The 12,225-nt window shown below is 40.0% G+C and overlaps 1 protein-coding gene across 1 annotated transcript; it reads right to left on the minus strand.

The window, feature by feature from the left end:
* Positions 1–7,537: 7,537 nt before the first annotated feature.
* LOC108677417 lies at positions 7,538–11,939 on the minus strand. The gene is made up of 6 exons (XM_018165636.2): positions 11,896–11,939; positions 10,469–10,673; positions 10,062–10,172; positions 9,533–9,640; positions 8,670–8,912; positions 7,538–8,049 (listed from the first exon to the last, which is right to left on the minus strand). Exons 1-6 carry the CDS (start codon positions 11,935–11,937, stop codon positions 7,829–7,831), a joined length of 930 nt encoding a protein of 309 aa, XP_018021125.1. The 5' UTR covers positions 11,938–11,939; the 3' UTR covers positions 7,538–7,828.
* Positions 11,940–12,225: the final 286 nt, after the last annotated feature.

The following is a 12,225-nucleotide window of genomic DNA, read 5'->3' on the forward strand; positions in this document are numbered from 1 at the left end:
TGTCAAGAGGTCACTCAAAAATGTGCCCTTCTGAGTGTGAGTGAGTTGCTTTCCAGGTCCTGCGTCTAGTGCTTGTGTAACTTCTCTCTTACAACATTGAGTGTTCCCTCTTCACTTAAGATGCTCATGGCAGAATAGAGATTTTGATGCCCCATATTAGCTGCCTGGTCTGCAACCTCATTTCCTTTTACCCCTGAGTGTCCTTGCACCCATTGGAGTATGGTGGACGCTTGCCTTTTGTAGACAAGATCTTGAATTTTGTAGACATATTCTTTGTACGAGGGGTTTATGGTGTTCCTGATTGCATATAAAGCTGACTGGGAGTCAGTCAGCAGGAGAATGTTCTCTGTGCTTAGCCTTGGGTCCATGCTGCAAAGCTGTAGGGCCTTGACAATTGCAAAAAGCTCTGAGCCAAGGACTGTATGTGCAGGGTTCAGCTTCCATGTGGTAGTGCTGTGTAGAGTTGGTACATATATAGCTGCAGCTGTGGAACCATTGCTGAGTTTTGATCCATCTGTATATACATGCACACAGGAAGGGCAGTTACTACGGCAAAAATCATTGAGCATTCCCCTGTTGATGCCTGGAGGGGCATCATGACTGCAGGTGCTTTGAGTGGAGAGATGGATATGGGGTTCCAAACTGTAGTGTAGTAATAGTGAAAAGTTGGGCGTAGGTATTATATGGAAGCTGGGCATTCTCAAGGCTGTCGTAAGACTCCTGCCCCTTCCGGAAAAGTGACTGATGTCTAATTTATGAGCAAAGACACCCATTGCATGGCAGATTTCTTCCCCATATTGGCCTTGGGGCAGTGCAAGCTTTTTAGGTACCATTTGAGAAAAAGGTAGTCAAACCTGATCTCCAGATGGGGTATATGAGCTTCAATTTCCATGGATGAAATGGGAGATGTATTACGGGCAACAAGGACAAATCTCAGTGCACTAGACTGTATCATTTTTAGCTTTTGTGTGTTTTACAGAAATGTCGCCAAGGGGTTAAATAGTATACTGCCATACTCAAGTTTGCTGCGGATGAAGCTGATGTAGGTACACTTGCCGGAGCAGGCGCCTCAAAGCACCCCAGCTGCCATGGTCAGGAAGATGTGCCAGGTGCGCGGGAATTTATTTTGTCATTTTAACGACCTGCGCGGTGCGCCGTACTATGTTGGTAAAAAAATGCGCCGTGCGCCGTACCTACTTTAGAAAGCTAAAATAGTTCTACTATTTTAGTCGACAATATACGTGAGTATATTGACTACGCGAGTCAAACTGACAATAATAAAATGTAAGACATGTCCGGGTTACTTCTGACTCTTCCGGTTGTCCGCCTTGTCGGATACGGAACGTACNATGCAGAAACGTAAATTTTTTTAGAGATATTTAAAATTTAGGCTCTATGACTTGTAAGTTGTATACTATACAGTCGAATGAGTCGATAGGATTTCAACTGGATGCATTCAAATTCAAATTCGGTCCACCACGCCCCACGGCCAGTGTAGCTGTCAGCTGACTTTCTTCAGAAGTGCAAAAGCTTTTGCCGGTGAAGGTCACAGAAGGTGTGTTTTACGATCGGTCCGTAAAAAAGCGTTGATCGGTTCAAAATGACATAAGAACAGGTTCTTTTGAATAACCTATGGATTGCCACCATGGTCTAGGCGCACAATGTTCACAATAACAAAGTCACCAGCATTGGCAATTTCTTTTATTTCATCTATGCTAGCACTGGGATCAATTGGACCAAACACTCCACAGGACCACAGACAGACAGACTCTCACATCTGATCCAGGCTGATAGCAACGAACTGACCACTTGCCAATTGTTGAAACTGCAAGGAAGTTGAACATTTCTTGACCACTAAGTGAAGGCGATTCCAAGGCTATTAATTGTCGACGCGGATTTGTCCGAACAATTAGGTCACTAATGGCTCCAAAAGGCGAGTCCCTTATGCCTTTGGCCAGGCCAATTGGATCCTTCAGAAACGTTATGGCATCAGGAGCCAGGACCCTGTGGTTTCACCAAAATAGTCTGACCAGACCCAGCACTTTTCAGGGTAGCATTTGATGGGAGTTTAATTCCAGGTCCACTACTGGGTTGGGAATCCCTTGACATTCCTTGGCAAGCCATTGCTACACGCTTCACTTTAGTACCAACAAGATTTTCTGAAGACCCACTTGTTTCCCAAACCCTGCGTTTTCGGCCGGCACCAACATTCACATTTGGAGTTGCATCAATGAGACTATCTAGATCTGAGTCCTCAACAATAGTACCCTGAACATCCACTCCATCAATCACAATGACCCCTGAGCCAGAGTCAGCTGCCTGAGCTGGAGGGCCAAAACCTGACCCAGCTGTCCAGCAAGACAGTCTGAGTCCATACTTAACAGTAACAACAAAGAACTAAACTAACAAGAAGATGGCAACTTGCAGTCAAAAGGAAGGAAGTAGGAGAGAGTAGAAAAAAAATAAATAAATAAACAAAAAAAAACAAAAAGGAAAAAAAAACGAATGACTGACAAACCCTTGTGGGAGAAAGCCAGTCGTGTTACTACTTACTTAATGACTTTGGTCTGGAAAATCCTTCAAAAATTAACTCTAAGAGAACTTTTATCAGTAAATCAATCAGAGAGCGCAAAATGGCACACGTGCTTACTCAACGAACGCAACTGACTTTCTCCCCAAAAATTATAGCACGCACAGACATGCGGTAAACTGCGTTAAGCCCCGTCCACACGCTCAAACTTATCGTCAGTCTTGCATGTCATGCCAGGTTTGACCGACAAGACGGAGCGTGTGGACGCTCAAAGTTTGACGTCTTGCATGACGGGTGGGCGGAGCTTGAGGTTTGACAAACCTGGAAAAGACGGACGGGCGAGACCTTTGGGTTCATGCAAGACTGACGATAAGTTTGAGCGTGTGGACGGGCAACCGACTAGTTGGTCAAACTTCTACTCTATCTCAGTCGGAACGCAGTATAGACCCCTGCATCTCAGTCTATATTGATGAAGAGAGCTGTGACATTGTTCCTCGCTAGCTCTAGCTTTTCATATTCCAGGATATCCGACACTTATTTCACGATTTCTTTTGGTGAGTTTATCGAGTTATATCGTATTTTCCCATGCATGTTTATGGTAAATTTGATCAAAAAGCTACAGTGACAAGAACAAGAGAGAACTGGCCTGTGCGCGTGCGGAATTAATCGCTAAGTGCAAAGAAGTTGATCATACCGCAAACAAAGACTTTGTAACGAAGAAAATAAACTCTTAACTGAAAGAATGTGCCAAAATGAAGTCGTCAATGCAGTCTGGTGCTGGTAGGATGCTGTCTATCAACCCTCATTGTGGTATTTTTTAAAACAATTTTCGGGACCACCGCGTACGTTTGCATCGCTTAAACCTAATTATGGTGGCACAAACTGCGCTCACTGCAGCGAGCAGCACTAGCTCCTCCATTGCCGCAAACGCACTAAAAACTGAAGGAAAGTTTGAGCGTGTGGACGCTCTTCAGTCTTCCGTCAAAATCGCTCAAACCTGGCATGACATGCAAGACTGACGATAAGTTTGAACGTGTGGACGGGGCTTTAGACGCGCCTTTTCAGCAGCTACAAAATGAGTCAAGAAAACGGTAAAGCCAAAATTTCCGATTTTTAGGGTAGCTGGTCCCCTTAATAGTATTAAATATTATTTAAAAACCTGCAAGATACATACATAATATAAATTACAGAATAAAACTGTACGAAAGATTTCGGTGTAATGTTACTTGTCAGACTGACAGGGCGATAGTTGCCGGGGCTGCTTTTGTCACCTTTTTTGAACAATGGTGTTACTTGAGCTTCTTTCCAGTCGGACGGCAAAGTTCCTCCGTTCAAGGTTTTTTGAAAGAATACTGTCAATGGGCCGGCCAGAACGGTTGCTAATTCTTTGAACAATCCTAGAGCAAGTAACATTTTAACCTAGGTTATATCCAGACACAACAACAATAAATATGGCGAATACATTGTCACAAGTACGAGGACAAATGACTTTGAAATTTTATTGATTTAAACTAATGTTTCAAGGTAATGAATGACACACCCTTAGAATCTGTTATTTGCGTCTCGGACCTGAGTACACATGCAGACTATGAACATAAGTTAGTACGTACCAGCTGAATGACGAATATCGCCAAGTCACCCACCACCCAAACACACCCCCCACCCCACAGCCCCCGGTCTTACAATCTTTTAACCTAGTGTCAGGATGACGGTTGGGGTATCAAAAATAATATACAAGAAGCAAAATGGTGTAGCGTGATAATCCTAAACGTGGTCGCAACCGGCACGAGAATACTTAGCTCTGCGGTGCGAGTCTGAGACTTTGTTGAACTTTCATTAATACTTTGTCTATTCGAATTTAACGACAGAAAAATTACATTAATTTCAATCCAATATCGTCACTCCCAGCGCAGAAACAACATAAATACAATTCCTGATTTAAATGCAGGAATTGTGTTTGGAGATATGAATGAAATTTGTTTGTCTGACTTGATATCAAATAAACTAAGCTAAAAAAATGAATAACTTGTCAGCGTGACGAAAGTCTTCATGAGGCTCGAGCACGATGCATGTGCACGGAATGATATAGATTGTATCGTGAAGGAAAACTAAGGAATAAGTTATTGTGTGATAAATAAAGCTTCCATTATTCCCGAATGGCAAAAATTGTAGAGAAACCGAAGATTTATGTATGCCTACTTACATACTTATATACTATAATTCAAATGTTGAGATAAATTCGATTTTAGAGGTAATGCCTTGAACAACAAACTGTAAATTTATATTTATTCTCTCTTTCCGATTGGATCTTGGAGTGTAAGTTTTGAATTGTTTTGCTGTATAGACATACATATTTTTTTGTAGACAACTTATTTACAAACAAGACAGCATTTGTTTGTAGATAACTTTGTCTGAATTGCGCCCGATGAAATCTAAAGAATCTTGTATTACCCCAATCATTCTTTGGTGTATCATTCAGCACATGTAATGAAGTATAATGCAAATTCTCACTACTTTCTGTAAGACCAAAATTAGGTAGGACCGGCTCTGACGTGGGCGTTGAATTGGTTACAGCTGTCAGATACGATGCCTATCCCGACTTGCATACTGGTTCCTTTCCTGTAGGATTTTGACTCGGATGCAGGGATCGTGCGTTATTCTCAGAGACCTCCATGCTCTAGCTCTCTGATCTCATGTTGCTCTCCGCGTATTTTAGCTCCCTCGGCATTCAATTTGTTAGTTCGCTTAGTACATATGTCGCATCTCTGTAAATCGTTAGTTTGATTTGTTTCGTATTAATTTGCCGTTTTTCTCTAATAAATTTAAGTAAACTTGTTAGGGTTATCTATCCGTTCAGTCCAAGCTTTTGCTAATCAAGCCAATAGGGAAGTTGCATCTAATTTCTGGTCATTGGTGGGCGTGGCAATTAGACCATCCGAACTTTTAAGGTGACGCGATTGGCTATTCGGGAATTTGAGACTAGTTCGTCACAGCACAGATAGTGAATTTTTTTAACGAGACTAGTTTTATCGTCTTCTGTGATAATAATTACTTGTATTATGCATGTTATGTACGTCTATTCATCAAAACACTATGACTCATGCTCTGGTGACAACTCATCTCGCATGAATCGTTTGGTAGAATTTATTTCGAACTGATGAATCGGCCAACTGAACGAATTATGATATTTTCCTTGTTATTAGTTGAACATTTCCCTTGTCAGTGATCACGCGGACAATTATTTAGTTAGACATGATTTTTTCTCATACCATGAGTGCCTTTTGACATTATAACTGTAATATGAGACGTTCTAGAAGACAGCGGTTCTACCAATCACCGGTCTGATGTTTTTTTTTCTGCAGGGCAATCCTCGCAGCTTACAGAGAGCCTGCGCGGAGAAATGTTCAGGCTCTTAGCTATATATCTGTCGGAGCTGAGCAGCGGACCCTTGGCTCTCGTGGTGTCGGCAGTGGGCGTCATCCTTTCGGGTATCGCCCTGTCTGCATGGCGTTTTGTGACGCTCCCTAGAGGCTGACGTCAATATGGCCTAATTTACAGCGGTTGGCATGAGTCAAGCCTGTCAAATGTGATCTTACTCGTTACATACGACATGAGTCAATAGATGTTGGCATGAATCAAGCCTGTCAACTGTGATGTTACTCGTTATCTGCGACATGAGTCAATACCTGTTGGCACGAGTCAAGCCGTTCAACTGTGATGTTACTCGTTATCTGCGACTTCATGCAGTGGCAACTGCCGGAAGCTAGTCCCAGCGCCTCGACTATACCGTTAGCGCAGTGACTTCATGTATATAATGAGCGACTTCTGTGTCGACTGTCGGATTTCAAAGGCAATTCTTGTCTTCTGCAGCAGATAGTGACTTTCGTAACATAATTTCACAATGCCAAGTTAATGAATATTTTAGCGGAACCCACGATAACTGCTGCGCGAAGTTAAGGCGGATTACCATATAAGTGTTGGAAATTTCCCACCGTTCATTATATTTCTATTCTTTAAACTGAATTTAGTTATAATTTACGTTTGGGTAATATTAAGATAAGTCTAGGGTAAGTTTAATGTTAGGGTAATTTAGGTCGGGTTTCCGGAATCAGGAGTACGCATTGATACACCACAGTAGAAAGACTTAAATTTGTGATCTCCAGCCAACCTGATGTTCGCCGCCGCTACGGCACCAACATTCAAACCCTCTAAATTTCTTCCTAAGTTCTGTGATTTATCTATTCTTGGTTTGAGTGCCCGTTTTTTTTTCGTTTTGTTAAGTTCGCTCAAATCTATGCTTAATTATCGTGTGCGACGCTTCAGACTTCAATTCAATTCATTATAAATGTAAAAACGTCAACTATTCAAATTCAAGTGGATGCGGCTCTAACTAATGCTCTATTTAAGAGTTCCCGCCAAATCCTTCAAACTTTGACCTTACTTCTAACGAATCAATCTACAACTATTCTTACTTTACTTCCGTCTGAAACGTCCATCTTCAACTGATTTCTTCTTTTTTTCCTTTAAATTCAATTCTTCCTGAAAGCGCGTTATAGCACACTGAGGCAATTAAATCTCAGGTGAATGTTATTTATTTACTTTACCTTAATTGAATTTAGTACTCTGATTTACTGCATTTATTGTTATTTATATAGTCCATTTATTAAATTTATATATTCTTTACAGTATGAAACAACCTGGTTCGTAGCTGGTGGCGATGCAGACCCTCCAAATTACCTGTTGCCGCTGTACATTGACGCGGTTTCAGCCTTATTCTGCTCTGACTGTGCATTTCCTCAGTCTCGGCTCCAAGAATACCTATCCTATCAAGATTGCAAATCCTGCTTCATTTATTCACTACTAGTCTAAAATAAAATGTTTGAACCTTTGAATTTGATCATTATCTTTAAGGCACGATTGTATGTAATTATTCATATAAGGTGATGGTATAGGTAATACTAATACATATTGCAGTGTTAGCATTACTCCAAGATACTGTAGATTTATTCTGTGTCCTTGTTTACCTACATTCACTGATAATTAAAATAATTTTGTCCCTGTTCATCGCTATTAATCTACTATTTCACTTTGCTTGATTCGCCATTCTGTCGAATGACGAAAAGACGAATTTTTAAGAGGACGAAGGATGTCTTATCGAATCCTAAGATCTAATGAGTAGATTGACAACAAATACATGTAAATATTCAAAGATTAAACGTTCTCATTAATGCTTTTTATTGCTCCGTCTGCGGAAATTCCATAATACTTCCGTGACACAAATCTATAGTCAGAAGTTGACTAACAAACTGGCAGAGAATTAGTGGGAACGCAAGGAAAGACACGTTTTTCTCCGTTGCATGGCGCGGTTTTGAGCTGATTGTTTGCATTTCGATCCACGTACGCGCATTCGCCGTCTACAGGAGGGGTTGCCCATTCACCCGCGGTAACAGGCGTGTTGCTAGGAACGTGGACCCAAGCTCCGTTGCTTTTTCGTACGTTCACCCAAAATTGCAACACAGCTGAGAGATAAAAAGTTATACTTCAATTTTCTCCCCAGCAATGCACTTTTTATCTATTAATCAAACAATTTATCAGTTCTTATCGTGCATTATAATTTCATTGATCAAATGGACATTCAGGCAAAATTTTTAATCTAATTTCAGACAAATTTCCGCCAAAACACCTTTGCCTAAAATTAGAAGACCTTGTTAATCGTCTATTCGTAGTCAATTTGATTTTTGAGAGCCAAGTCTAATTATACTATACTATTTAGTTTTTACTGCATTATTTCGATCGATCAGATAAACCAGTTTGTATTGTTTCAAATATTTGAGGAGTAGATAGTTCAAAAATAACTTCTGATCGAAAGTTCAAAGTCAAGAAAATGCAAAGAAAATTCACCTCATTTTCATCAAAAGCGTTTTGGCGACCTGCTCCAATATCAGTTTAAAATTTGTAATAAAATTAAAATCATTAAATTTGCAAATAATCGTCCGTTTGATTATAAGTGTTTCATTGAATTTTGAACTGATGATGGAACATTTTCAATGAAAATATTGTGAATTTTCAGACATTTTCCTTGCATTAAATTTATAGTTAATTTCATATTTAGGGACCGAATGACAAGAATGTTTCTGACCTGAATCCCCTTGACTGATGATATCCAGTATGTCGCTGAGCTTCGCGGGTGTGTCAACCTCGGCCAGGAGCAGTCCATGGTAAGCGCAAACGGTCACCGCATCACAGAAGTACTCTTTTCTGAAGTGGGTGCCGCACGCAGCGCCGGTGCAGATTGGCCTGACGCAAAAGTGAACGCAGGGGTTCTTGGTGTTTGTGCAGCACTGTAGCGTTTCCTCCTGAAGATTTGTTAGCACAGTCCCACCTAGGAAAAATGTTTATCAATATCAATTACCAGTATAAGAATGCAAGTTGGGTTCATAATGAGCAAAAATTCTATCATGAATTTTAGGCCAATATTGGAGACACTTCATTAAGTCAGCTATGGAAATATTCTTTTCTCCGCAATTTTTAACATGGAAGAATTTAAGCTTAAAAACTATGGCCTAGATTTCACAGATGTTAAGCTTATTTCTTACAGAAAAACGTTGACCAACACGAGAATTCATTCAATTAGCTCAAACTACTCCGTTATTTTTTCGAGAGTTCCACATTGACTGTCTGGACGTATGGTATTCAATGATATCATGCACTCTTCAAACTTCTCTGTATAGGGAAGTGATTGCAATTGAATGTTCTAACTTCGAGGCATCTAAAACAAACGATTAGAGGCATCTAAAACAGGCGATTAGGACACCGCTGCTATAATAGATTATTGCAGTCATTTTTGATAAACTACTGATTCTTTATAGTACAGATTTATATGCTACTGATTGATGCATTACTGTGCCAAGCGTTGTTTTAAGATCGTTAACATTCAGGGCTCGTGAAGTTTTTTAATGCGGGAAAAAAATTTATATTATTTTTCAAATATCATTTTCTCACCTCCGCCCACTACACTGCCTGCAGCACAGCTTGAGGTGCAATTGCCGTCGGTTGTTATCGTTTCACCGTTCAAGAACGCGCCCAGGGAGGTGAAGCACGCTGTCGTAGCTGAGATACCAGAACATACAAGCATATTAGGAACGTTGCCACAATAATATGAGGTAGTATTCTTATACAAAATATTCAAACTATTTGACAACAAGTACAAGAAAGTTTACGTTTTTTAAGTGGATATGCATTAAATAGTATTAGAACAATAATTATTTTAGAGTTGGGTAACAGTGTGATTGCTTAATCACAATGAGCCTTTCGTGAACAAAATATTGATTGTATGTAAAGCCTAGCATTCAGAAGTGTCAGTGCCACACAAATTTTCTAGATTCCAGAGACAATTTTATCAGAGTACTGGGGCTGTAGTATCAAAAATAGTTTAGATTTGGTAACTCCGTTAGCGAATCACTGATTAATTTTTTAGTCGCTACGTGTACTTTGGGTGACGTTTAATAGTACGGCCACCTATGCTTCTCACTATTGCTTAGAACGTAGACCGTCTCTCCTGCACACGAGGGCTTGCTTGGGTCGTAGACCCCCTTCGTGGCCACCTTGCAGGTGCTGCCGCTGTACTTGAACATGAGTTTGCCTGTAAATCAGGAAACAAATTAGCGTTCGTGATGCGTCATGAAAAAATAAACGCATTTCATCAGGTGTTTTCGTGAAATTCCTAATATTCTCACTGAAATTCGAATTATCGCATGATTTGAGTGGAATAATCGATGAAAAAAGGTTTCAATTGTACACAATTGCGTATTTTATAAACATACTGTGAACAAAATGAGCTTCTTAATATTTTTAAGTCAAATGATCAATTTCAAATTGAATCGATTAAATTTGACAAAAAAACTGAGATAATGCTGAGTGTGTAATATGTATGATCACCTGCGTCCAAAGTAGCCTGGGCGCAATCAATGGTAGACTTGACGCCGCTCTTGACAACCCACGTGATGTTTTGAGTGCTCGAGCTTGTCAGCTGTACGAACTCTGAGGTGCCCAGCTCGATGGAGTAAAGGCTTCCTGGCACAGAGTTCGCCTCCGCAGCGCAGGTTGAGAATAAGTTGGTTTGTAGGTTTGTTTGTAGGACAAACTGCAAGTGATAAACCGTCGATTACTTGGAGGGCAGAGTGAAAGTTATTACAGCTTCTATTACTTGACGGGGAAATGGAAGTGATAAAACCTTCAATTACGTAGAGGTAAAAGTAACTAAGTTAAATGCCATTACAGCATTGAATACCAGCTATCTACCGGCTATAACACATAAGTAATGCAGGTATTGGCCCGTATGCTAAATAGGGTACTAGCACTACGAAGTAGCACTATGCACTACGAAGTGTCCTGTTGGTATGCTAAATACGTCACAGACACTAAGCACTTCGAAGTAGCTCTACAATGTTTAGTGTCGCTTAGTGTCGCGCTACTGGTTCGTATGCAGAAAGACTTTGAAGTGCTACTTCGCTGTTAGAGTACTTTATAGTGCCGCACTACGCTATGAGTCTATTGAAGAATGGTTGTTAAGTGCTCAAATAAATAATTATTCCCTAAGTAATTCTCATTCTTTGCAGAAGATTGATGTAAAATGTCTAATTGTGATGGTAATGGTACTAGTGAAAATTGTGATGGTGAGCTGAAATTCGCAATGCGTCTGCGCACCTTTCCCATCATATATTCAAAGTCCACGCTTCCCAAAGACATCGAACAAAAGAGAGAAGCATGGGAAGTTCTTGCAGAAGAATTCAAAATGACTCCATAAAAAAATAAAAATAAAATTAAAACATGGTATCAAAAACAAGAAAAGTATTTTCTACTTCTACGCTGTTCATCTGTTTCGCCAAGGAAAATGTCAGCCATAAGAATAACATGTTGTTCACTGAAGCGGTACACTTTTTTATATTCATGGCATGTAACCAACCGTAGTGTTCCATGCCGCACTATGGCTTGTAGTGTGTAGTGCTACTTCATAGTGCTAGTGCCCTATTTAGCATGCCAACCGTAGTGTTCCATGTCGCACTAGTACGACACTACGGCTTGTAGTGCGTAGTGCTACTTCGTAGTGCTAGTGCCCTATTTAGCATACGGGCCAGTATTATAATAGATTGTTTTTGAGGTCCAAATTTATATAAAAAACGAATGAAATGCGAAATAAATAAAAAAAGACAAGACAGTTCAATTCAACATTAAAAAAAGTCCGCCTGCCATATTCTGGCATATCTATGCTCAAGAGAAAACGAACAATCCCATTTTCACTGACTAGAATTGTTCCAAAAACACGATCATTTGTGAGAATCTTGAAGTTGCTTAAATTTACCCACCGTTTCCGGAGATTCGCTAGCGCGGGGCATTCCAGCATGCATACGACGTCTGATCCTGAGCCAAAATGAAAGGTGGAATAAATTCATGAGAAAATCAGGGCTACTCTGCGAATTATTAACAATTTGAGATGTTAGAACAACACTTTTATGTGATCAAAACTGGAAGGAATAAATTAACAGTGTTGCATATGAAATTAATATGATTACGGTCATTTTGAATGTGGGCAAAAATTTTATAACGATAGTTTCAAACATCATTTTCAGAAAAAGCATTCATCACATTTTAATTAAACTTTCTTATTAATTATTTTGCGTCCGCTAAAAAGTTTT

The sequence above is a fragment of the Hyalella azteca genome, unplaced genomic scaffold (genome assembly GCF_000764305.2).
Source record: "Hyalella azteca isolate HAZT.00-mixed unplaced genomic scaffold, Hazt_2.0.2 contig9815, whole genome shotgun sequence".
Classification (NCBI taxonomy): domain Eukaryota; kingdom Metazoa; phylum Arthropoda; class Malacostraca; order Amphipoda; family Hyalellidae; genus Hyalella; species Hyalella azteca.

What these genes read in the sequence shown, in the direction of transcription:
- LOC108677417 (XM_018165636.2), bottom strand. Translation starts at nt 11,937, where the DNA reads ATGCATGCTGGAATGCCCCGCGCTAGCGAATCTCCGGAAACG. An exon ending in GGTCTACGTTCTAAGCAATA is followed by an intron (nt 9,641 to 10,061) that starts GTGAGAAGCATA and finishes CTGGTATCTCAG; the next exon opens with CTACGACAGCGTGCTTCACC. An exon ending in AGGCAGTGTAGTGGGCGGAG is followed by an intron (nt 8,913 to 9,532) that starts GTGAGAAAATGA and finishes CATTTTTCCTAG; the next exon opens with GTGGGACTGTGCTAACAAAT.